At 38.5% G+C, this 25,763-nt stretch overlaps 3 protein-coding genes across 15 annotated transcripts; 2 read left to right on the forward strand and 1 right to left on the reverse strand.

The window, feature by feature from the left end:
- Positions 1 to 123: 123 nt before the first annotated feature.
- On the reverse strand, positions 124 to 9,787 carry LOC105177625 (uncharacterized). Of its 2 annotated transcripts, XM_088884686.1 has the most exons (9): positions 9,592 to 9,787; positions 3,997 to 9,326; positions 3,657 to 3,883; positions 3,485 to 3,569; positions 2,684 to 2,885; positions 2,290 to 2,610; positions 1,733 to 2,196; positions 1,496 to 1,600; positions 124 to 1,237 (listed from the first exon to the last, which is right to left on the reverse strand). In XM_088884686.1, exons 2-9 carry the CDS (start codon positions 9,163 to 9,165, stop codon positions 608 to 610), a joined length of 7,203 nt encoding a protein of 2,400 aa, XP_088740812.1. In that variant the 5' UTR covers positions 9,166 to 9,326; positions 9,592 to 9,787; the 3' UTR covers positions 124 to 607. The 2 variants fall into 2 exon arrangements, with proteins under 2 accessions (XP_088740812.1, XP_088740811.1); XM_088884685.1 differs by having other exon boundaries at positions 1,496 to 2,196.
- A 1,058-nt stretch (positions 9,788 to 10,845) lies between these two features.
- Positions 10,846 to 17,630, forward strand: LOC105177629 (initiation factor 4A-like protein). 10 transcript variants are annotated; one of them, XR_016067354.1, is made up of 9 exons: positions 10,846 to 11,006; positions 11,142 to 11,190; positions 11,285 to 11,425; positions 11,540 to 11,770; positions 14,580 to 14,619; positions 14,835 to 14,932; positions 15,134 to 15,200; positions 16,099 to 16,289; positions 17,352 to 17,374. XR_016067354.1 is itself a non-coding variant. In XM_011100845.3 (8 exons), the coding sequence occupies exons 1-7, from the start codon at positions 10,951 to 10,953 to the stop codon at positions 15,149 to 15,151; spliced, it is 633 nt and encodes a 210-aa protein (XP_011099147.1). In that variant the 5' UTR covers positions 10,846 to 10,950; the 3' UTR covers positions 15,152 to 15,184; positions 17,352 to 17,630. The 10 variants fall into 10 exon arrangements, 7 of the variants coding, with proteins under 7 accessions (XP_011099147.1, XP_011099143.1, XP_020554876.1 ...); XR_002288372.2 differs by having other exon boundaries at positions 15,134 to 15,184; XR_016067355.1 differs by lacking the exons at positions 15,134 to 15,200; positions 16,099 to 16,289; positions 17,352 to 17,374 and adding exons at positions 12,816 to 12,945; positions 13,024 to 13,349; positions 13,465 to 13,568.
- Positions 17,631 to 17,764: 134 nt separating this feature from the next.
- Positions 17,765 to 21,247, forward strand: LOC105177628 (protein DETOXIFICATION 48). Of its 3 annotated transcripts, none has more exons than XM_088884925.1 (3): positions 17,765 to 18,335; positions 19,406 to 19,588; positions 19,692 to 21,247. In XM_088884925.1, the coding sequence occupies exons 1-3, from the start codon at positions 18,333 to 18,335 to the stop codon at positions 21,114 to 21,116; spliced, it is 1,611 nt and encodes a 536-aa protein (XP_088741051.1). In that variant the 5' UTR covers positions 17,765 to 18,332; the 3' UTR covers positions 21,117 to 21,247. The 3 variants fall into 3 exon arrangements, with proteins under 3 accessions (XP_088741051.1, XP_088741052.1, XP_020554878.2); XM_088884926.1 differs by having other exon boundaries at positions 19,503 to 19,588; XM_020699219.2 differs by lacking the exon at positions 17,765 to 18,335 and having other exon boundaries at positions 18,345 to 19,588.
- Positions 21,248 to 25,763: the final 4,516 nt, after the last annotated feature.

The following is a 25,763-nucleotide window of genomic DNA, read 5'->3' on the forward strand; positions in this document are numbered from 1 at the left end:
GTTTGAATGACGCTAAATGCCCTGCAATCGTGGCAGGAATTGAAATCATTATATCTTGGTGAAGGTATTGCGGCCAACCAAATGAAATCCTTAAAGGATTAGAAGAAAGAAACAAGCTGCAGATTCTCCAAAAGAAGGCAAAAAATTTATATTAAAAAATCAAAATTTCTTTCCAAGTAACATAATATGAATACCCACCCACACATTCATTGATAGGTTTCCCACATTTAAAAATACTACAATAAAATACTAAAAACATGTATCAGTCCAACTCTTGGAATGTTCCAATACATCAAAAATCAAGTAGCTAAAAGCGAAACATAAAACAATTTCATCTTGCAGTCAACCAAACACAATACTCAGTGCCATTCCTTCGCCATAGTTATAGTGTTCAAAACAGCAAGCCTCAGGAAAGGAACTTGACCGCTTGACTCAGAAGTGTAGCTCTCCAGCGAGTCAAGAACACAATAAAAAGGCTCCAAAAAGACCCCAAAAGCATCATAACATGAAGCTCCACAATGCAGGGGGGTAAGACAAAACCAGGCATTATTGTCAACGAAAATGCACTTGCAACATCCATAATATGCATTGCTCCATCATGTTTGTTTCATGTAGTGGAACTCCCACTAGTGGTCTGCTTAGCAACGTAAATTTGTTTCATCTTTGAAGCAGGAAAACCTTTATCCATACTGGTGGAATGGATCCTCCCATGAAAACCCATCCTCCGATGAGACCATTCATTTCCTGTGTTGTTCCTATGAGAGATTACTCCTCTTTGATAATTATAGCCAGCAGTATTACCCTGTTGGGTCGATTTCTGAGCGAACTGAGTCTTGACAGAACTTGCACTCTGGTGTTTGCCATTCTCGACTGTGTCAGCCTTGCTGGATTCAGCATTTGCACTTCCTGATGAGTTTTGAACTGCAACATTCTGCCCAGATGAAGATGATGTGGATCTCAATGAACCAGAATCTACTAATCCTAGTTCGGAAGGAAATGGGGCCACATTTGTATCTGGAGCAACAGTGAAACTTGAGCTATTGTCTGATGGAGTTGGAGTTCGGGATTCTGTGAACCTTTTTACAGTTAATGATTGGTCAATTGAATGTCCGTGGTTGACTTGCGAAGGTGGCGCACCTTCTCCTTGTGGGTGCAATGGTCGAGAGGCAGGAAAAGAGTGAAGTGGAGAAGCAGGAATGTGTCCCCATCGAGCTTGGACAGGCAAATCAGAAGCAGTCTGAAACGAAAGGTAGCGCTTCTTTAACAGACAAGACCTCAGTGAAAAAACACATAATAAGTGCATGAAGAAAATAAAAACAAATATCTCATATCAAGCTTGCCCTGCAGCAAATCTCCAACTGCAAACAAATGAGGCCACAAAAGGAAAACAACTTCCAAATAAATAGATATTTCCAAAGCTAATCTTGTAGTTAATACACAGAAATAGAGAAAGTGATGGAAAAATTATGAAGATGAATATGCAAGAAGCTTTTACCTGGAATGGAGTTACATCAAACATGGGCAACGGGGAGGGCATAGGTAACAGTGGAGATCCAGGTGCCAGATGCTGAACAGGAGCTGTCATATTGGGAGCATTCCGCTGCACATTAGTCATATTCATATTATTAATGTCTCCCTCACCAATATGCATGGCAGAGGAAGTCGGATTGTTTTTCCAATCAGCTTGCTTTCCAGAAGGGATATATGCGGTACCCATAAAACTCAAACCAACCTGCCCGTATTGTCCAACAGGAGCAAAATGGTTGTAGACAACCATATGCGGAGGCCCCTGGACCCCGGGAATGCCTCCAGGCGGACCAATGAATGGGCCGGAATAGCCAGCCGGAGGACCATAAAATGAGTCCACACCAGAATGGCATTGCTGCCAGTTACCTAGAGGTGCAGAACTCGATGGCGTACTCTTTTGGGCCTGTGATTGTGTACCAGAAGATTCGTCATGTGGACTGAATGCAAAAATTGGACCCCCCAACAGTGGATTCATCTCGTAGAATGGAAAGTGGGAAGGTGGACCCCCAGGGAAATGTGAAAGCATCTGGCTTGAGGAACTCTGGGGACTTGGTAATGGCGGCCATAAGGAGATTGGTGTTGTCTCAACAGAGAGATCTGCTGGAAGAGAAACACTTAATAGCTCCTCACCCCGTGATTGACTTGCCAAGTGCTGGTCCCCAACCACACCTGTCAAAAGATATAAGAAGTTAAATACAAGAATGCAAACATCCATGTGGTCACTGCCTCCCTCTCTTAAGTTGAGTCACACTTCAGTGCTACCTGTTGTAATGCTGTCAATATCAGCACCAACAAAACTTTTGGTGTCATTAACTGCCAAACCATTCCCCGCTATCTCATCACTGCTGATGGCTGCAACAGCAACAGCAGAAGCAGCTGCTTCTGCTTCAGCCTCACAATCTTGTAAGGGAACACAAGAGTCACTCAGGTGTTTCTCTTTCTCAAAGAAAAGAGAATTATCTTTCTCAGGCACAGGAAAACTGCGTGACATTTGCACATCAGGTCGGTTAGAACCTGGAGCACCAATTGTATTTGATACAACACGGCTACTAGGGGGAAGGACTGTCGGAGATGTAACGGCACCTGACAACAGACAAAATGTGAATTTCAGGGGTAAAATGTTTATAGAAGGGAAAACAAAGCTTGTTATAAATACCAAATTGAATTTTCTCCCCAGCAAGCAAGGAATTAATTGGACTTGCACCAGAAGAAAAGGTTTTTTCCTTTGTCAAAATGGATGCTGTTGGCAGGATTGGATCACTGCCTGTGCTGGAACGGCCTCCACCAGCAGAAATGTGTGAATCGTATCGAGCGGGTTTCATAGCCTCATCAATTTGGGTCTGGCTCAAAGACATCACCTACAAGAAAGAAATAAAAATAATGATCACTAATTTTCTTAGAAATGCAGTTAAACAAATTCAATTTCAATGTCAACAAGAACCCTAGAAAAGAAAAGGCTGAAACCAGATATCTTTTAAACAATATGGAAGTAGTTTCAGGTCCTCATTAAGTTTTTGACATATAATGCTGAATAAGAACAAGCACCAACCTGTACTAGGTTCACCAGGTAAAGTGGTGAGAGAGATCTGTCCGCAAATTTAAGTTCCAAACTTTGTAACACTCCACTAATTAACACTAGCAAGTTGAAGACCTCTAGTAATTAGTTAAGGAAAAGCAACAACTCTATCAGAGTCAGACAATGACAATGACAAAGATCAAATGCAACTCTCAGATGGGTCAAGAGACAATTTGCAATTTAATATACATTTTTATCTCCTAACTGACAACAAAAGAAGTTGTTCAGACTATAACTTAAGGCATTTCTGGGAAATATGCCGGAGGATGGCTACCAGCTATCACTAACCTATATCAACTCAGTACACGTTCAAACATAGAGCTCTTGATTATTCCCTGCAGAAACCCAATTAGTCAAGGATGATTCGGCGTGACTAATTACCTTATTTTTACTGTCAAACATTTGACCAGGATCGCGTTCCGTTCGACCATTAGAAGCAACAGACACAGAGCGTGCTTGGGAAGGCCTGCCAATATAAGCATAGGTACAAGAATACATTAGATAATCTGTCAAATAAAATTCAAATTCTAAAGTGCCATTAAATGACATTTACTTCATTAGCTGTGCTTCCGAATTGACAGCAGTGATGCCAATCTGGGGCCTGGAAAGTGCAGCAGTAAATCCTACTGATTCCACATTATTGCCAAAGTGAGGACTCCCTGATGCAGTAAAATCCAACTGAGAGTTGCTTGGCTCTTCACTTGCCAAGGGTATGGAGAGTTTATTATGGCTCCTTGGGACTACAACCTTTTGTCTGGTAACACGTGGTTTGGATGGTGGCTGTATGAGACGAGAGATCAGTAATCTTAGACAGAGAAAACATGATCGAAAAAATATATATCATCACAAGATTTCCACAATACAGTAGAAAAGAATTTTCTGAGTATTCATACCTTAGAGGTGCGTGACTTTGCTTTGATTTCCTTTTCCCTCTGTTCACGTCGATCGTTCAGCATCTGCCTTTTGGATCTGACTTCAATGAAATCATCCTCATCACTGGGGGTTTCTATACCAGGTTGTTTAAACACACGAACAACACCACTCTGTAAGGGAGCATCAACATCCTCCTCGGGAGCATTTCTTCTCAAATTGACTTCACCAGGGTGGGAAGTATTCTGAGTCTGGCTTGGTAAATTTTTTGCTCTCTCTTTTGCTTCCCTATCTTCAGATTTGACCTCCTGAGAGATTATATTTCCAGAAGCAAAGGGCTCCGATTCAATTCTCTGCTTCATAGTTCTATTAGATATGGTGCCTCTCTTGGATCCACTTCTTGGAAAAAGTCCCACAGCCTTCCCTGCAGAGTTAGGCTTATCATCCAAGCCAGTATTATTAGAAGAAACGGATGCAGGTGTTGGCCTCCTGTCATTGCGCACCCGAAATTCAGTCCGTCGGACAGTCCGTCGAGGTCTTCTCTGAAAGCCATTAGAATCTGCTGGCGTGTCATGATCCTGCATAGATGATTTCGTGTTTGCATTTTTAACTGCATAGGCAAATCTCTTTCCCCTGACACCAGATGACACTCCTAGACCTCGCAGCCCACTGAAGTTTTTCTCACCAGCAACAGACTGCGTTGTTGGTTGTACAGGCTGTGACTGACTTTCAGATCCCGTCACCTTAGGTAATGGCAAGTAAGTCTTCGAAACAGCATGATGTCGTCCTTTCTCTTCTGCTTGGGATACAGATTCTAACTTCATCTTGTTATCACTAGCCCCAGAGAGCCCGGCTGAAGATGAGTGCACAACAGAATTGTCCTTATGCCTCTCTGCGTCCAAAACTGTATTTAGTCCCCGGGAAAGGCTCCTAGTAGATTGCTCTGGCTCGGATGATGCAGACACAAAACTTGGCTGCTTATTCATTGAAAGGGATGACACATCGTCCTTGGTCACATTCTGGGTGGATGCAACTCGAGCAGGTTCATGAGTCATGGAGCCTCCAGCATTCTGAGTCAGATTAAACTGGCCCAGCATGTTAGGCTGAAGAAAAGACATTGATTGAGGGGCCATCGGCAAAACTCCCTGCGTGATAGGAGATGAATAGTGGAGCTGACCAAATTGGAACATGGGAGGCTGTGATGGATGCATGTGAGTGATGGATGGACCAACAGGAGGATGAATGTGCAGAGGCATCTGTATGGAACCAATCTGTATAGCAGGCACTGGAGATGGTATCAAAGAAGGACCTGAAAACAACCCAAACTGAAGCTTAACAGGTAAATCACCCTGACTTCCAGCAGAAGATAAAGACGGCGTATTAGTCTGACTAGCGGTAGCGATAACATCATTTGAAGATGAGACTGTTTGCTGAACACCCAAACCAGTACTATTAGAGGAATTAGCACTATCTAAAAGATCTGCTGTTGCTGAGGAATAGGGCGTGTGTTGACCAATAGAACCTTGTAATGGTGATTTTTCTGTGACCTTCCCAGAGGAGCTATCAGCATTTGTCCCATGAGAATCATCTGAAGGCAGAAGACTATGTTCATCAGAAGGAAACCCATCAGAAGACCTTCTTTCATCCATGACACCAACAGCCGTATCTGGAATCCCAGATGCCCTTTCCTCAGTGCCTGAATTCTTCTCAAAATCGTCGCTTGGTATCACAACTTCAACACCCTCATCAAAACCTAAGACCACATTATCCACAATATCAGGTGACTCTCTCTCTTCAAAGCCCAGTCCTTCAAACTTCTGGTTGAGCTCAAGATTCTCATCATCTGCTTCACGCACTTCATCCTCTTCTCTATAACCATCTTCATCCTCATCATATTCTTCTTGCTGCTGCAGCGTGTCATCATTTTCAAGAGGCCATTCTTCATCCTCAACAGCAGAGACAGAATCTGATGCCACTACTACTATATCATTTCCAGAATTACCATTGTGGACAACAGATCCACTCCCGGTGAGAAGACTTCTTTTCCCTTCTGCTGCAGCTGATGTTACAGGAGAATCTCCAGATTCATCCAACTCATCATGGGAGAGATGAGGTGGAGAAGTCGGGGGGCTAGAAACAGATAGTGAGGATTGTGAGTCACACCTTGATGGATTATTCAATTTCTGGTCTTCAGAAGTACTATTTTGTTGCTGCAGTCCAAAAACCTCAGACGGCTCAAGACCTCCTTGATTACTACCATAATAAGTTGTCTGCCTGGTCGATTCAGTCCTGGCTGCATGTGAATAATGAATGTCATTATCTGGAAAAGCTGAAGGACCAGAACGTTCAGTAACTCCTCTAAAACTAATCCTTTGGGATGAAGCAAGTGGAGGGGGCAGCACACGAGGCTGTCTCATGGAATACCTTGACCTCCCATAGGAATAAAGTTCATTTGCCTCAGAATGCGGATACAACCGCTCTGGGTAAGGAGGACGAGTATTAGCACCAAGGTGCCCCTGCCCCCATCCACTATCACCATACTTATCTGCAACGCTATCATTGAATTCTGGTTCTATCTCCCTAACTTTTCCATATGACTCAGAATTCCCAGGAAGATTCCAGCCATTGTCTTTATGATATCCAAACTCATCTGGGTACTGTTCCTGCACCCGTGGTTTTAAGTAAGCCCTGGAAGGCATGTATCCAGCTCCTCCATTAAACTCCTTCCGATAAGTTGCTTTGCCACCACCAAATGCATCTCGTCTTGGACTGTAATGACCTGTCTCCTGGTCTGACAGTGGCGAAGGAAAGCCGTTTTCAAACACATCCCTTCTCCAAGAATTAATAGCTTTTCCTCTGTCAAGAAAGTTTGAAGGACCTTCTCTAGGAGGGTAAGGCCTCAAGCTCATCTCAACAGGTCTACTATGAGCAGATGAATCAAATGAACCTGAAGTCATCACATTTTCCACCATTCTCTCCCCATCTTCCCACGTATCAGAATCCAGATTCTTGGAGGTATGTTTCTCCTTCACTGCAGCTTCTAGTTTCTCATCCACAGTTGTTTTAGAGGTAGAAGACTCACCCTTGGTGGCTTCAGCCTGCCTCTTGGCCATCCTAGCTTCCAATTCCTGAAGCATCTGTTTTGCAGCTTGCTTCCTCCTCTCTTCTTCCAACTGGATTCTCCTCTTCTCCTCTTCCCTGGCAATTCTCTGCTCTTCAGCTCTTCGAATAGCCTCAAGTCGCTCCTGTTCAGCTCTCCATGCAGCTTCTCGGGCTTCCTCCTCCAACTTGCGCTGCCGTTCCTCCTCTTCTCTAATCCTTCTCTGTCTCTCCTCCTCCTCTCTTCGAGCTTGCTCTAATGCTCTTTCTTGTTCTTCAACAATCCTCTGTCGCTCAAGCTCTTGCATTTTCTGAACTCTTTCAAGCTCTGCCTCAAAAGATTCACGAACAGGATCATGAAAGTCAGTGGATTTGGCAGCATCCTTCTTCCTCTTAATCACCCCAACAAGACCCCCAGGAAAGAGATCTGTTTCATCAAAACCAGCAGACGTGAAGTCTCTCATAAAAGGATCATCTGAGAAGGGTCTCTCGCTTTTTGAAAATCGTTTATCACGACCCATAGTTAGTATGGGATCAGTCATCGGAGCCATTTTCCCACCAGAAGCAAAAGATGATTTGGACAGTGTATTACTCCGAAAGTTATCACCTCTATACCGAGTAGGTTGTTCAGTGACATGGCGATCCCGAGAATTATGCTCACCACCTCTATTGTTAAATGATTCTATTGCATTATGTCGCTGCTGCTGCTGCTGCTGCTGCCGTCCTGCAAGTCCTAAATCCCTCCTCCCAAATGCAAAATCCTGATTGAGCATGCTGCTTCCATCTCGACCAGTGTCTCCATAACGAGGTGGGATGTATTTATTCTCCTTTACCATGTTATTGTGACCAGCCATTCTTGCACCAACTTCAGCTCTATAATTTCCTCCTTGAGAATTAAAACTGTCTTTGTAAGGCGGTGTGGATCTCCACTTGTTGACCTCATCACCTTCCCGACTAGGTGCTCTCGCATCTTTGTTATATGTATCCATTTTAAGGACTTCACTGGAAAAACTCTTTCCAGTTTCATTGTCTCGTTGACCCCATTTGTCATATTGATTCTGAGCTGGTTTATGAGGCAAAACAGTGGGCCTGGGCAAGTCAAAATCTCTATCCCAATAACTTTCATTGTTTGAAAATCCAATATCTCTTCCCTGCTCCACAATTACATGGCCTGTGTCACGTTCATCATCTGCCCAATCAGACCTTGGATTCATGTGAACCAGTGGCAGTGGATCAGGAAAATATTCGTCCGGCTTCCGAACTTGATCAGCCATTTGCCCACTACCCATTCCATGGCCCTCACCGCCGTTTTCCAATAACCTACCAGTGTTCCTTGAGGAGTGACCCTGTGGATTCACATCAACCAGTGGACCCAAATGATAGCTGTCCCTCTTATCCTGAGTCAATTCCTCGGATGTGGCCTGCTTCTGCTTCTGAATTAAGCCATCCTTCTGTTTCTGTGATGTCCCAGAGGAGACAGGCCTGGCAGCCTGCAGAGTTGGGAAATCCTCACCTCTCAAAACCATGGGTTTCTCTGCCGATGGTGGAATATCTCGAGATACAGTTGCAGAACCGACAGCTCCTACCCCATTAGAACGAGCTGAAGGGGGCATATAAGAACCAATTCCACGAGTTACCCCATCCATAGCATCCATCCCATCAACCCCAGGAGTATCAACACTACTCTCAATCTTCTCCAGCACTGCAGAAGCTGCTGCGACAGGTTTCGTCCAGCCCACACCCGATGAAGAGGGTCTTGATCCACTCCCAGTCCCAGCACCAACACCCAGTCCACTGGAGCCTGACATATCAAATTTCTCATGTTCTTTCCTCAAGGATGGCAAATTCAAGGGGGGTGGAACAGATAGTTTTGGAACAACCTTCGCGGCAGCACCGCGATTCCGTGATAAAACCACCATTCCTCCACCACCTCCACTCCCTGGCCTGCCCCGTCCAGCAGCTGCCGCCTGCCCGTAAGAGGCACCACCTCCATTAGAATATGGGTAATGAGTAGTATGATGAGAATGCTGATTCTGCTGTCCATACGACTTGTTCAGATTCACCGACACAAACTTGGCGCCATGATTGGCCATCTCCAAACCGGACCCGAAAGCCAAACTGGAAAACGGGATCCCGAACCAGGCCAACGCATCAAAAAAACCCTAACCCTAAGCGCTCTCCTCTCACTCTCTCTCCCCCCCCCCTTCCACGGCAATATAATAAATAAATCAACACTTCCCCTCAGCAGATCTCACTGTAGCAACAAATACACAGAGAAACAAAATGAAAACCCTAGCCTCTAAAAGCAATGACAATAACAAATAAAAAAAGAGGGCACAGATTAATCGAGCCAGTCTTTCCTATTAGCAGAGCAGATAAATGCAATCAATACATTCAAACAAAAAAAAGTGCAATTAAATTTAATTCGAACTATGGTTGATGGGGGAGAAAAATAAGTCGGGGATCAGGCAAGAAATGGAGGTGGAGGGTGGGGGAAGGGGCGCATGATGAGAGCGTACCTCGGATTAGCGCAGGATAGAATAGTTGCAGGGTTAATTACGTGCGCCAAGTAGGAAGAGATGTGAGATAAGAGAGAGAAAACCCTACTGCGTACTTTAGTCGAGGGAGAAACAGATTGCAGATACAGAGATGCGGAGAGAGAGAGAGAGAGAGAGAGACGTAGAGAGATATATGTTTCAATTTCCCTTTGCTTTTCCTTTTTCTTTTTAAGACACAAAACTCCAATTTAACATTTGTCTTTGGGCCTCCCCGTTGCCCCCCCCCCCCCCCCCCCCCACTTTCTTTTTATTTTCTTAATACTAATTTCCTTTTAATATTTAATTGTTTGTAATTATTTAATTTTTTTTAATATGAGTGATAATTATATTTATTACATTCATATTCATCTATTAATATCTCAATTTAATTTTTTCTGATAAATCATTTGAAAAAATAATTTCACAAAAATGAAATTTAAAATCTGTTAATGCATCATAAAATATAATTTAGAATAAAAATTAAATAATTTAAAATACTAAGTGTTATGTTTTCTTTGACATTTCAATTAAATATTTGAGAAAGTCAAAAATAAATTTTAATTAAAATTAAAGAGAGAGATGAAAGTAAACATGTTCAAAAGCTAAAAATCCCACCTAATGCTGTGCCACATCCAACTTATTTTACCATGCAATCATATACATGTTACTGAACATGACATATGGTATTATTTTATGAAATACATTAAAATATATCCAGAAAGTTACTTATTCTAATCACCATTTTCTTGATAAAAAAGTAAATAGATATCTCAAATAATATTTATATACAAATAATAGTTCCAAAAATTTCGGATAAAATAATAATAGCTCCAAATATTATAATAATCCTATTTTTATTGGTTAAAGACTTACAATTAATGCAACTCTTATTAAATGATCATTTTTCAATAAATAAAGAAAAACTTGGGTGGTTTATGCATAAAATAGAGTGGATTCTATAAACATGACATAACTAACAAATTTGATATTGAACTCCTTAAACACAAACACCTTAAATAATAATGGTATCTAAATTAGATAAGAGTAGTAATGTTAATGGTGAAGCCATGCAAGATGTGGCAGTCTCAACATCTTTTTTCTGAAAAGTTTTATGGTGATTCATTTGTAATTTGATGGGGGTTGTGCGTAACGGATCCAAAGTATAGGGGTGAAATTATGATTTTCACAAGCTTTTGTCCTCACCAGGGAAAAAAAAGAAGGGAAAGAAGAAAAACATGAAGTAATGTGTGCCCGACGGATACTCCGAACGCAACGCAAACTATAAAGAAACTGAAGAGCAAACTTTTGGCGGCGATTCTGCCGACTGAGAAGTGAGAATAAATGGACGTCGCTGAATCTCCTCTATCCACATCTCCTTCGCCGCCCTCTTCTTTCAGGTGGTTCCTTTAGCTTATCTTTCTTTTTTTTCGTGTTTTAGATTCTTTCCTCGGTTACATAGTTCGTTAGGATCTGCTCTTCTTTTTGTTTGTTCTAGTTGTGGGAATTAATCGAAATTATTTGTGAATTTTCAGCCCACAACGCCATTTCTACCTTGCCGTGGACAGACTTCAATTCAAAATGGTGTCCGAGAATACCTTTCAGTACATTTGTTGGGTTTAATTCCGTAAACTAAGTTAAGTGTTGAATTTGCTTAAAGTTGGAAGAAAATCGACAGGAAACACTGGTGGATCTTTTAGGCATGGCTGGGCGGCGCCCTTGCCTTCCAATGGTTGTGTGCTGCAGCACTCGTGATGAGCTTGACGCCGTCTGCTCCAATGTCTGTAATCTATCGTCTTATATTTCTATTTCGTCACTGGTACGGATGGTTTCATTTTTTCATCTAAATATTTTGGTTCGACTTATGATTGCATTTTTTTTAATGTATTTTAGATATTTTTTTATCTTCTGAATTTGTTGCTCTAATTTGCAGTACAGTGACCTTTCAGAAGCAGATAGAGCGCGGGTTCTGGAGGATTTTCGGCAGGCAACAGTGAGATGGAATAAGTTGGGAAGAGAGAAAGCTGATGAGGAGGCAGAAAAGGAAGAGCAGCAGAAGTCACACGTGCTTGTTGTTACGGATGCTTGCCTTCCAGTTATTGGCTCCTCGGAGTTGCCCGTTAGCGCTCGCATTTTGATCAATTATGAGCTGCCAACAAAGAAGGTATATTTTTTTGAAGCCTGGCTTTCCCTCAAGTGTTTTAAATCTTGCTTCCCTTGGGTGGCGGGTTTCAGTAGCCTCATTCATTATGGTTTCTGCATTAACAATGTTGAATTATGTAGTATGCATATTATTGCATATTATTGCATCTTCGAGATCATCATGCACTAAATTAGAAATCAATGTTGAGAGTATTTTCTTGTGGCTTCTTTCTGACATGCTCTATGACGAAACTTTAGCCAATACCAAGGATGTTCAGAGCACCAGAGAGGGTGAATAATGAAACATTTTATTTAAAGTTTGGAATTCCTTAAGTTGGATTCTGAGATGATCAGTTGAAAGGGATTGGGTTGTTTGTTTCTCTTGATGACTTAATAACCACACAAAAAAAAGAAGTCAATTCAGAAACAAATTGAAAAAAAATAGGAAAGACGAAGAAGAAGGACTTTTCAAAGGAAATTGGAAGAAATAACCGACAGAAAACAAGTGAAAGAGAAGACCTACTGTAGTCCTTGCTCAGCTGCCCTTTTTTTTTTTTTGGGGGGGGGGGGGGGGGGGACCTTTTGATGTGAAACTGCCTTCCTGACTAGGGAGGGAGAGACACACCATAGCATTGGGTAAACAGTTCCTTTTTTATTGTTTTTGGAGGAGTTCAACTGATAAGGATGCAAGAGTAGTCACTCCAACTCCTTTTGGTCGACGGTTTTCTGTATTATGGTGTTAGGTCAGTTGTGTGTTTCCTTTATATTCTTCTAAGATGGACTCTCTGCAGGAAAGAAAAAATAAACATTAATTACCCCATTAGAATAATATTTGAGTGAAATATCTTTGCACAAATACAAGACGCACGTTCGTGTCCTTGAGCACACATGTTTGTTTAAGAATTAGCATGTCATACATGATAATATTTAATCTAATTTGCTATTTTAAATTATCTTGGTGAAGTTGGCTTTAGTGAATTTTGCAATTTTTGTAGAGTTACACCATTTTGCACACAACCAAATAGGTTTGACATGTGTTGCTCAATTCTATAAGTATTTGATTGCAGCTGCAGTCCTTAGCTCAAAAAACAATATCTCATGGTGGCATCTGGATTCAGTCCAAGAGCCATTTGTACCACATATCTTGATTCAGATAGATGTTTAGGGTAACTAGTATCATTTTCCTGCTTGATATTGGTATGTGAGTGTCTAACTTTTCTATAATTATACATCAATTCTGTTTATATATCTAACCAGAATGAGTATTTACAACAGATTCTTCTGGGGAAGTAATTTTCAGTGGAAATGAAACATGGGGCTGCTGCTAAAACGACCATATGTCTGATTTTACATGGACCAGGAGTATGTAAAATTATTAGATGCACCAAGGCAAGAAGAAATTTAGAAAAGTTAAATGTGCGCAACATTGGAGAGTATAGAACTATGGTAAAAACCCTCCTGAATCCATGAGTCAAATTGTTAGTTCGTGGTGATCCTTCAAATTAATGAATGATGCAAGGAGAAACTGAAAATGTGCAATGTCGACAAACTCAAATGAATGTAAATCAAGGTCAAAATCCTCATGAATCCACGAGCTAAAGGTTAATTCTTGCCTTGGTAGTCCCTCCCATAAGTGCATGATGAGACATGTTATTATATGCCATTTGAAGTTGACCAGTAATGTATAAGAGTTGAGAAATTTTCAGTTTCTTTCAGTGCTTGTAGTTGTGGCTGAAGGACCCATCAAAATGTTCTTCTCTGTATTGAAGCTGACCTCTGCTGATAGGATGAGATTGACCATTGGACTTTCTATTGGAGAGGCAAGTATATCGTAATATTACAGGAGAGGTATCTGAGTAGTGATGGTGAACTCAAGTCTGATTGGAATACATTGGAAAGCCAAGCCTTTGAGAGCTTTGATTTTTCTTTTAAATTTTCTATATCTTAAATTATGTTATACTTTTATTTTAAAGAATAGTATAGAGGAAGAAATACCAATTCTAAATGATTAGTTTCCTTTCTTCCTTCGTCAAGTCAAGTGCAATAGCCGTGGTGATAGTAATAGTGAGATTCAAGAATCCAATATTACATTTTTTATAGTGTTTTGCCAAGTTGAGCTTAAACTCGGATAGCCTTAACTATCAAAACCCTAACAAGTTGAGCCTAAATTTGCAAGCTGGATCTGGAAGTTTCTACACAATCTCAAGCCTAAATTTTTTTAAAGGCTTAAGTTCAGCTCGTTTGCAGTACTACTCCAAGTATCTCTAAGCTGAAGCAATGTCATTGTGCCTTATGTTTTGCTTTCTCTTTTTTTCATTGGACTTCCTTGTAATGTAAATAAGTGGCAACTTATATCTTCTACTTTTTACACACTTTTTGCCAACCGAAAAATTTTCTTATATCTTTCTTTCGCCTTAGTTGGGTTTCATCTGAAAGATGCCTACTATAATTTGAATTGCCTGAGGCTCATAAGCATAATGAATGATCTTGGTGCTTGATTTTATTTTCACCATTACATCAAATGCTTGTAAGCTGTGAACAGAGAAGAATATAAGCCGTATGAAAAACTTCCAACTAGTAGTCCAGAAGTTTATGTTCAGTCAAGTATTTGGTTTAACAAAATGAAAGAGCAGACCATTCTTTGTGTGGTTTATTAGATAAAAATCTTCATATAGAAATAATATGATGTCAATTGTGATCGCACCAATATGCACTCTTGGAAGATTATTTTCTCAAGTAATTCATTTACAGAAATTGTTACATGATTAATTGAAATTGTTTTAGCTTGACTGGTGTGTAATCCCTAATAAATTGACTATCTTCTTACACAGGAGACATATATGAGGCGCATGTCAACTTGTTTGTCAGCAGGTTTGTAGTCAATTGAAGGAGTGTGAAATTACCTTGGAATATGTGGTGTGAAAGTCGCAGAGTGAAAAGAAATATAGTAAAAATGTTTTCTTGCCTAATTAGTCATGCAAATAGGGGATGTCGGTTTCAGCTTTCCACTTCTTCCCTAACATAGCATGTTCCTGACTTTTCTCTTATATTTCTAATGTGGTGCTTCTTTTCCTGTATGTGTAAAGATGGTATAGTGATCAACATGGTTGTTGGGGGAGAAGTGGTGATTCTTAAAAGCCTTGAAGAAAGCAGTGGTTTGATCATAGCTGAAATGCCTATACATGTAAGTTTTTGTTCATGATTTAATATATGCTCTGAAGAGATTCTGTTGGTTGTTCATTTCATGTTGTGGCATTAAAAATATAATTATCATTACAATACAAGAACTTGCACACACTTCAGATTTTGTCAATTTAATTATCATTTTTACCTTGTTCCTCCCACCTACATGCTATTTGATAGCGAAATTGTTTGCTTTGAGCAGATCTTTGAGATGATGTGAAAATATCAACCCTCTCGAAGTGCGAGTAGCTGTGTAAGGCTTAATATATGTACCTTCTAAACAACTTATGTATCTTATACTTAAAATGCCTTTTGTCTTGTAGTGTATCATGTTGCGTTCAATTTGCAGTTCAACTCTTTGAACGTGTGTATTTAATCTTTTGATATCTAGGTATTTCACTTGAAGGATGGTACAATTTTATATGTTTGATTTATGAGCAAATTGCTGTTCATCTCTAGGTCTAGAATTTGGTTGATAAGAAGACTGCACGAATGGTGCGGCAGGGGAAGTGTCGGTTATTTAATCTTACGAAGGGGGGGGGTTAGTAAGAGAATGGATTGTCAATTTTAAGACTCAATTCTTATGTCTCTCCTCTGCTTTCATATGGAAAATTGGTTGATGTTTTCCAAATTACATTAGAAAAAAATATAGGTGGAAAAAGCAAGACTACAGATTTCAGAATCTTATGCTTGATGGTTAGAATAATATTAATATTTGATATCTATTATTTGTTCTAATGATTTAAATAAATTATCATATCTTTTGTTATGTATGTGTGCTTGAGGTGCATGATATTGAGGGTAATGCTCTCAATTGTAAATCAAGTTTGACGATTTTAGATTTTATTATTCCCTAATAAGGAAGGATCTGAATGTGTCAATCCTTGTATACTAACTCAGCAATCTTCATTAAATAATTATAATTGTTTTGTTGTACTCTTCTCTTTGCTGACAAGAAATCTGAAGTCCATTGTGTTCCTATTATATTATATCTGAATTTGCTGAGGTTAATGTATTACATCTTGCAACTTTTGACTTCCACTGTTGCCAAGTGGCTTATTTTACTTTATACTGTGATTAGCGTAATTCTTCTCTTTGTGCTATTTCTGATGATTAAACTGAAGGTTTGAAGTACTGTAAGCTAAATATTTTGTATCCTGTAAATAGGGAAAATTCCTTCAAGATTTCTCATTTCTTAGAAATTTGACTATATCTTAACATTGCTGCCAAGACATTTGCTTCATATGAGTCATGTCTGCATCACCATACTGGAGGGCTGGTGGGGACCAGGATGTATATGAGGAGTGAAGTTCCTTTTGTGATGCTTTTCGGGGGAGTTCAGAGAAGGCCCACTTTAGGTACTGCTGAATGAATGTTTTGCATGTTATTGAGCAGGATTTTAGTCTCAGCTTTAGGTCCCCACAGAGGGGTGAAGGGTAGCTTTTTTTCGTTCCATCTTTTCTATTTTCCAGTTGTTTATAGCTCCAGGAATCACCCATACTTTATCCATTTAGGGCCTTTCGTAATTCATCTCCCCTAGGCACTATGATTGACACTCATTGATGTATAGGTGATTTGTGTTCTAATCTCACCCAGCTGGAAATTGGCAAGTGTTTGGAATGATTAATTTGGTAGTTGAAGATCTTTAACTTGGTTTCCTTGAGTATTTACACAATGAGGTTGCTAGAACTGATTTGGAAGTTCGCATTACATGTACATCTGTTGTTTTTTCTTTTATAGTAAACAAGCATTCTTGATATAGGCCTTGTTGCCAACGAATTGAGTTCACTTGTCTAAATATCCTAGCTGGTGTATATTATAGAAAGCAATGTACATCAAGATGTATGTACTGAAATGTTCCATGAACATCCACATGGAAATTCAAAATTTGAAATATGTGAACTTAAGGATATCATTGAAAACCAATCTCCATGTTGCAACAATGTTTAGAGGCGAACTTACACTTTTAGTCCCATAGAATAAAGGATTCAACCTTTTAGTCCTCCTCTCCTTTACGGGACTTTCAAAATGGTCCTTAAATTGTAAAAACTCGACATATTTGGTCATATACTTTATGGAATTTTTCAAAGTAGTCCCAAAATTGGGAAAACTCTACACATTCCCATAAATCCCATAAAGTACAGGACTAAATTTTGGGACCATTTTGAAAATTTCGTAAAGGAAAGGACTAAATGTGTCCAGTTTTTCCAACTTTGGAGCCATTTTGAAAATCCCGTAAGCATAATGCTAAAAGTGTTGAACCCGTATCCTATGGGAGTAAATGTGTACTTTTGCCATGTTTAGAACTGTTTCCCTTAATTTTAGAATTATAGAGTTATGGCACAGCCATATGATATGAGCACTTTTTATATGCTCACTCTTTCTGCACAACTTGATAATTCTTTATTTTTCTTTTGCAGCAATAATGAACTGTACCAAATGTTTAAGAAGTCCGAGAACTGCTGGATCCTTCCGTTATATGATGAATTGTTAAGCATCCCAACAAGATTTCTTTACATGGTTTCCTTGTTTGGCTTCTGCTATACAATAGTAGGTTAGCCCCTTCTTGGTGAAAATGGCTGGAAAATACCATAATGAATTTTTTACGAACTGTCAAGTATGTCTATTAGAATAGAACAGAGTCAAACAATACTGTCTTGCTATGGTAATCAATTGTGAAATTGATATTTGTTGGTTCATTTTCTTATGTTACACTTTTTGAGTCACACAGAAAGATGTGACAACAAACGAAACGACTAGGATTCTTTTGGATCCTGTTCAAATTAGAAAAGTCGATTATCTTTCTGAAGTGATGGATAAATCACTAGTATCAATTGGGGGTATAGAATTGACAATTCAAAAGCAGCTACAGTTTTCATGGTTCTGATACCTCATGTGAAGTTTGTCCATGCTTTGCCCATTCCCAGCAATGACACCCCGGAAGTGGGGATGCAAGAAAGCAAGATCCTGTCCGACTAAGGGAAGGAGAGGAGGACAGAAAACGGATTAATCACAGATATATGGTCCCTATGTTCTGTGATCATACGCACTCACACAACACATACACCTACATATATAATACTAACTATTTTTGTTTTCTGTGGTGCACTTCCTTCTATTTAAGAAGCAGTGATACATCCCTTTTTGTGGCCTACCTCTGTCTTTAAACAGTGCGTCCCTGACGAGTTGTGCTGTATCGAAAGGAATGCATTATAAAAACAGTGGTACTGATATTTCTGTGATATTTTGTCGGGCACTGGTACATCGTTTGCTTCTTTAAGCATTCAATCAGTTACACAACTGATAGGGATAGTTTTTACCTTATTATACATACTGGGTCTAGGAGGGTGGCAAACAAAAAATTGCTGCATTTTGTACTTTCTGGTGTGCCCTGTCTCAACATGGTATGATTTTCTTGCCCACGATCTTCCCCTCTTTTTTCTTGTTTACTTGGTTTAGCATGTGTATATTATCAAAATCAGTATGATCAATTGTGCCATATCGTTTATACCCGCAAGATCTTTCCGTTTCTGCCTATGCTGTGCAAGTCATCTTGGCTCTCAGTGCGTTCAGAGAAACTCTCGCTATTTCTTCTTGTTTACAGCATATTAGACTAATTATTGGAACACGGAAAGAAACTCATAAGCCTCTATAACAAAAGAATTGTACAGTTTCTAGTCTGCTTATTCTAGGTAAATACAATCTGTTTTAGTTCCCTCCTTGTTCTGAATTTTCACCAGTGAAGACTTATATACTGGTCTTCTGCAAACAGACTGACAAAAGAGAGCAGGCCTTTCTTTTCCCTGCGTACTTCTTGTGTTGTTGCAGTAACCAGAATTCTAACTCCAGGCCCAAGTCGCACGTTAGGTACTGCTCCCCAGTTGGAATTTTACCTCCTTGATGTATGTATAATTGGCAGAGCCATGGCACGTGCAATTCATGCTATTATACTCCTAACTATGGACAGAGCCCAGTTGCCCAATTATCTCATTCTGATACCATTTGCATGTACATGAAGTCAATACAATAATTCTTTGGAGTGCTTAGGAAGTAATTAATTAAGTTCTGAGCAAGATGATGCCCAAATAAAAAGAAATTGAGAAAGAAATGAGTAAATGAGATATTATGTTAGAAAATACGATGATGACAGCTTTGTAAGGATTTGTCATTTGAGGCCAAGAATAACTGAGGTGAAGCTGTAGGTCTGGTAACAAAAATTTGGCTTGCACTTCACACAGGACAATCTCTTCCTACTGCCACCCTCCACCTTATCCTGCCTACATCTGTTCCTTCACCACCAAACACCCTTGCAAAAATACACACATTTTCACCTAAAACACACATTCAGCTGGCGGTGACAGTGAAGTAGATAGAGTTGTATGTACCTAAGCCATTTTTTTTATCTAAGGCTGAGTGAAAGAGCTCCTCAGTATTTATACCAGAGATTTTCAGTGTAATTGGTTTGTCTCTGCAGTATTTAAGCCTTCACCAGAGAGAAGGATTCATAATAGAATTGAGCTCTAGTTTCACTGTTTTCATGGCTTCGGAACCTTCTGCTCCTCTTCTTGTAGACCAGAATGGAGCCTGCAGATTCAAGAGCAGTGGAGAAGATTCAGAGTTTTGTGGCTCCCAAGTAGGAGGGCTCTCTTTGTCTGAGGTTAATTAATCAACTTATTACTCTTGTTATCTTCCATTTTTTTCTCTTCTTGTTCGCTTTCCATATATAGTCCGCCAAATACTGTTTTCTGTCTCTTTCTCAGGTGATTGTAGAGATCAAAATGATCTACACAATAGCCTTTCCCATGATCATCACCGGCCTACTAATCTACGGCAAATCCTTAATATCAATGCTGTTCTTGGGAAAGTTGGGGAAGGATGTTCTAGCTGGTGGATCACTCGCAATTGGCATAGCCAACATAACCGGCTACTCCATTATCTCCGGCCTCGCCTTGGGCATGGAGGCCATCTCCTCTCAAGCCTTTGGAGCCAAGCAGTGGCCTCTCATGGGCCAAACCCTACAACGCACTGTTATCATTCTTTTGTTTGCATGCATTCCCATCTCCATCCTGTGGCTAAACATCCAACCGATTCTCGCCTTCTGTGATCAAGATCCCACCATTTCCTCCATTGCTTCAACTTACCTTACTTTTTGCCTCCCGGACCTCATATTCCAGTCTTTCATCAATCCTCTCAAGATCTACTTGAGGTCCCAAAACATCACTCTCCCTCTCATGTTGAGTGCAGCTTTAGCTCTCGCTCTGCATGCACCAATGAACTATTTTTTCATCAATCATCTAAGTCTTGGAATTCGAGGGATCGCTCTATCCGTAGCTATAACAGACTTCATTCTTCTTGCAAACCTGATGGTTTACTTGTGCTTTTGGGGCATGCAGAGAAAATCTAGGTTTCTTGGCAGCTGGGAGACAGTGAAATCCTTTGATCACGAATGGAAATCTATCCTCAACCTCGCCTTGCCAAGCTGCATTTCAGTTTGCTTGGAGTGGTGGTGGTATGAGCTGATGATACTCTTGTCAGGGGTTCTTGCAAATGCAGCTGAGGCTGTTGCCACCATGGGGATCCTCCTGCAGGCCACTTCCCTCATCTACGTTTTCCCATCAGCTCTCAGCCTAGCTGCATCAACCCGTGTTGGTAACGAGCTGGGAGCAAACCAGCCTAGCAAGGCAAGAAACTCATCCCTTATAGCTTTGTTCTGTGCCATCTTCACAAGCTTCATTGCCATGTCATTCATGGCAACTCTAGGCAGCACTTGGGCCCGGGCTTTTACTGAAGACGAGGCCATCATTGCGCTAACCGCAGCCGTCATGCCGATTGTGGGGCTGTGTGAGCTGGGGAACTGCCCGCAAACCACCGGATGTGGGGTACTAAGGGGCAGTGCTAGGCCCAGTCTTGGCGTTCATATTAATCTGGGGTCATTCTACGGTGTGGGCTGTCCACTGGCCGTTTTTATGGGTTTTGGGATGAAAATGGGCCTGTTGGGGCTGTGGTTGGGTCTGCTGGGAGCCCAGATCGTATGTGCAGTTGTGATGGTCTGGGCCTTGAGCAGAACAGACTGGTTACTGCAAGCGAACAGGGCAAGAGAGCTGACAGGATCAATGCAAATTGTTGATCATGAAGATGAGGGTGGAGAAGAGGAAGGATTAACATCAATCAAAATGTTTTACTAATTCTTGAAGCCCTATTTACTGTGTTATTGCAAAAGTACGCGCCTATTTCTTTCTTTCTTTTTCTTTTTTCCCGGAACTCTCCTTTTTTGATGAAATGTAAATAAATAAATGTGAGTTATATTTTGCCATAACTCCGAGTGAAACAGTCTGTGGTTGTGGTGAGGCATTTCTTTCCTTTTATAGATTACCAGATTGCATTTTCTATTCCAAATCCAATTAACAAAAACACACCAGATATACCAAGATTACGTCATCTGATTTATTCAACATAATATTTTATATATGTAGCGTGTATATTTTAATTATAATACAAGATGCAAGAAATTTCGAATACTAAATCTGGGTTTTTTCTTAATTTTTTGACAATTTTCAAGTCTGTTACATTGGCCTAGTGTGTGTGTGTGTGTGTGAGTGGGAAAACAAAAGGAATAAACGACAAAATTCATATGGGCCTATCCGAATAGCCCAACTCAAATCATATTGCACAGTCAATCTAGTTTATTAAGACCGGCCCAAAGGATTTAATGCAAGCCCAGTATTCAAGTTGTTGGCCATACATTTTGTTTCTGCTACAAATAAAAAGAAAATCTTAGATTCCATTTATTTGAATTCAGAACATTAATATTTTATTAATGATTTTTTTATAGAACATAAAAATTATATATGTACGCACAAAAATTGTCGATATATTTGATCGCAGAGGTCAGCATTTTTCGTTCCTTAATAAATTTACGAATGTCCATTTTTTAAGACTTTAATATTTAATGTTTATATGACTAAAAATATTTATTTATTTAAACTTAGTTTAGGAAAAAAAATGGTAGATTAAAAAAATAAAAAAGCATTCATCCTTTTATTTTCGGGTTACATTGTTTGTGGTTGTTGTTACTATTCTACTCCCTTTGAATACTAAAACCAGATATTTATTATTACCTCCAGTCCGGTCCACTGCCATTTAAACCCCATCTCTCTTTTTCTTGTACTACTCCGTACCCCAATGCAAGTCCCTTCCTTAATTTCCAAGATGGAGGTTTGTTTTCTAATTCCAATCGAGTTTGGTCAGATTAAAAATTAATTATATGTTAAATATAATTTATTTGTAGTGCGATTCGATTATATTTTTTAAAATAATAAATATAATATACTTACCATCTAGTTGATTTAGTTCAATAAAACTTGATTTGAGTAAAAAAAAAAAATCTGATTATATCAAAAATATTCATATTAGATGATATTTTTCAAGGTAGTTGCTTGATACGGTATTATAGTCATGTCAAACTAGAGGCCATAAATTCAAATCTTATTATTATCGTCGTTTATTTATAAAATAAAAGTTCTGCATAAAAGATTTACACGTAAGAGAACGTATTAATTGTCAAATAATTTTTTTTTCTTTCACAAAAAAAAAAAATTCTTTCTAACAAATTAAATTTTTTAATTAAGATGATTGTTCAACGGGTTGGAACTTGTATTTTTATTTTTATTTTTTAAGTTTTATTGGTGTATTTTGGTTTGTGGTTGAAAAATTAAAAGTGAAGGCATCTTATGTGTTATCTGGGCAGAATTTTAGTATAATATTATTATATTAAAGTTGTCCGTAGTGAGTTTCTGAGTGCTGGAAAGCTAAATTTCAAACACGTCTGTCCAGCTATGTACGGGCTGTTATTGACCGACCATTAATGCCAAATCTTGTCCTCCCAATTATTTTATTTCAAGCTGCCTACGTAGCATTATTATATAGGAAACTTAAATCCAAATAAATATCGAGTTACTATTAATTTATTATACGTTGAATTTTTTTTATTAAATTATGATTATACATCTTTACACATAGAAAGTATTATTTTTATCCTTTTTAAAAAAACATTTGGTAGAAAATGATTCATTTAATTTATAATGAATCAGTAATAAGTTAATGAGAGGTAAATTTGAATTTTGATTCAATTATTTTGCTAATATAAACGAAGCAATTATTTTCGCTAACGATGGGTTTATCAGAAATATTAGAAGTAATTTTTCAAACCACATAGAATTTATGTGTAGTTATAATATAATATTAAAAATAGCCATGTAATTATCTCTTAAATTAAACATGCACTAAGTAGGAAAACTTGCATGTTTATTCCCTCTAAAATCAACGGTCAACGCGAATCAATAACGAATTGCTACTGATAACAATTCTCTAACACAAGATTTGTTAGGATGTGGCTTTTAATTATAATTTTTTTTTAAATAGAGATATAAATTTAGTCGTATTAGTCCCAAGTTATGTTTGGCATTAACAAGTTTGGACAAAAAAATTAATATTTTAAATAAAACCTTAAAAAGTTTATGGGTAAAAGAAACTTCAATTCAAAGGTTGTTTGAATTTGGACTTGGAGATGTAGGAAAAAGTTAAATGAAGTGATAGATACCGAATCTTTCGCCGATACCGTAGGTTGTAAATAAAATACTGGTTAATGTTTGTTTAGCTGACAAACCAAACAACCCCTAATCTTTATTTGGATTTGCTGCTTTTCTTTTTCCAATGAATTAAAATTATTTATATTTGCAGTATTTTTATATGCGAACTCTGAGATTTAAAGTCCCGAAATATGACAACTTTTTCTCCGTATTAATTTCACAATTACATGATTTTCTTTTTTTTTTTGGGAGGGAATAGAGTATTTTTCGTATAGGATGAATCGGGCTCACGTGGACCCACGTCAAACCATGGGCACCGCCAGCTCATTGAGTGGTGATACGAGAAGTCAAAGCTCAGTCAACAGTGGCCACTGCACTGCACGATATGCCATCCAACCCCCCTCTCTCTCTCTCTTATCCTTAGGGTTTGTTTGATACCAGAAAAAGAGGGATTGAAGATTAAAAGTACAATAGAAAGTGACATTTGAACTCGTGGTGAAAAGGAAAATAGTATCACTGATTAAACATTTATATATATAATATATAAGTACAATGTGAATGCCTATTGATCAAAAAAATAATAATAATAATATATTATTATTATTATTTGATAATGTACTTGTGTTCCACATTCAGCTCCAACAAGGGATATCACGTCCAATCATTTAAGTTCCTCAATTTTATTATATTATATATGCTATAATTGATTATTTAGTATTATATTAATTTAAAACTTAATAAATTTTAAATAATATACATCTTAACACTAAAAGAATATAATATTTAATCATAGTTAATAGTCATGATTAAAAATAAATAAACGTATAATGCAATGACTATTGGCCGTAGTATTTGCGAGGGTGACTATTTGTCACGACAAATAACTTTTTCTTGGTGAAAAATTTATATTTTTGCATCGATTTATTTAACCTTAGTCAATAAAAATTATTTACTATGATTTTACTCCATAGCAATTAAAATTGTGACTAATATTCATTTTTTTTTCTAGTATAATAAACTCATGTTCAATGGATTAAGAAGGAGGTGGAGAAGATGAAGATGGTTTACCAAAAACAATGAAAACAAAATTAGGTATGGAGGAAGGGGTTGAAAAGTGAGTAAAGTAGCTTTCATTGCCAGCAAAGGAAACTGTTACTGTGACCCTATGAGTCTGCTGCCATCTCATCATACCCTTCATCATCTAATCTCATCATTTAACTCACCCACACATCAAAATCTCTCATCATGTCATCAACCCGTGACTTTCTTTTTCTGCTCTTCCCTCTTCTCTACATACACTATAATCTCTCCCACTTCTTCATATATTAAATTAGGTGCTAATTGGAGGCAAAATAGATAATATATAGATCAAAACATAGGGGAGTTAATTGCTTCTTTTACAAAATATTTAATTTTTTTATTTTTTTTATAAAAAAGTTGAGAGAATTTTGTAGGTGTTTCAATTTTTTATTCATTTCATGTCGAATTGATATACCATCTAGCTGTTTTAATTCAATTGGAATTTCTGTAGAAAATCGTATTTCATCTTCTACTCAATTTTACATACATAAATTATGTATATAAAGATAACGTCATGTATTTTATTTAATAAAATATTTTTATATACATAACGTGCATATATTATATAAAATAAATTTTATAACAAAAAATCTGATCCGACCTTAACAGGAAAAGACACTGGTGTGTTGTTTTGTTGGTCAAAGATGATATTTGTATTGGGGGGTGGGGGTGGGGGGAAGAAACCTGAAAATAATAGCCAAAAGAGTACTCTTCTAAGAATGTTTCGCAGTTGGGGGAATCTTTGGGGGATGGATGGAAGGCCTAAGAAAGATACACAAACACAAAGCACTAAGACTGAGTGAAGTGACAAATTGACAAAAGACCGCCACCCGATTCTATCCAAGATTTGGTCATCAGATTCAGATTCAGATGCTCCACTTCCACTCTGTCACAAACTAACATGTCTTGACAAAACCCCCCATCACATCTCCATCCATAAACCCCCAACCCCTCTACTTTTTACTCAAAAATTACACTTGTTTCTTCTTTCTATCCATCCACACCCACTATTGGAAAAATGAGTAAGCAACACCCCATACCGTCAAAATACTACTTCAAGTCTTCAACTCAAACCAATTGTCAATTCTCGTAACGGTGGCTCAAATTCAATATTTTACAAAATGTAGATAAATGGAGTATATTACGTGGATTTCAAATTTGATG

The sequence above is a fragment of the Sesamum indicum genome, linkage group LG9, assembly GCF_026168435.1.
Source record: "Sesamum indicum cultivar Baizhima isolate 11 linkage group LG9, ASM2616843v1, whole genome shotgun sequence".
NCBI classification, from domain to species: Eukaryota; Viridiplantae; Streptophyta; class Magnoliopsida; order Lamiales; family Pedaliaceae; genus Sesamum; species Sesamum indicum.

Coding starts and splice junctions, on each gene's coding strand:
- LOC105177628 (XM_088884925.1), top strand. Junction 19,589..19,691: donor GAGGGCTCTCTTTGTCTGAG/GTTAATTAATCA, acceptor TCTCTTTCTCAG/GTGATTGTAGAGATCAAAAT.
- LOC105177625 (XM_088884685.1), bottom strand. CDS start 9,165: ATGGCCAATCATGGCGCCAAGTTTGTGTCGGTGAATCTGAACAAGTCG. Junction 3,570..3,656: donor TCGGAAGCACAGCTAATGAA/GTAAATGTCATT, acceptor TTATATTGGCAG/GCCTTCCCAAGCACGCTCTG. Junction 2,611..2,683: donor TGGGGAGAAAATTCAATTTG/GTATTTATAACA, acceptor GTCTGTTGTCAG/GTGCCGTTACATCTCCGACA.
- LOC105177629 (XM_011100841.3), top strand. CDS start 10,951: ATGGACGTCGCTGAATCTCCTCTATCCACATCTCCTTCGCCGCCCTCT. Junction 11,191..11,284: donor ACAGACTTCAATTCAAAATG/GTGTCCGAGAAT, acceptor GAAAATCGACAG/GAAACACTGGTGGATCTTTT. Junction 11,771..14,579: donor ATGAGCTGCCAACAAAGAAG/GTATATTTTTTT, acceptor CTTCTTACACAG/GAGACATATATGAGGCGCAT.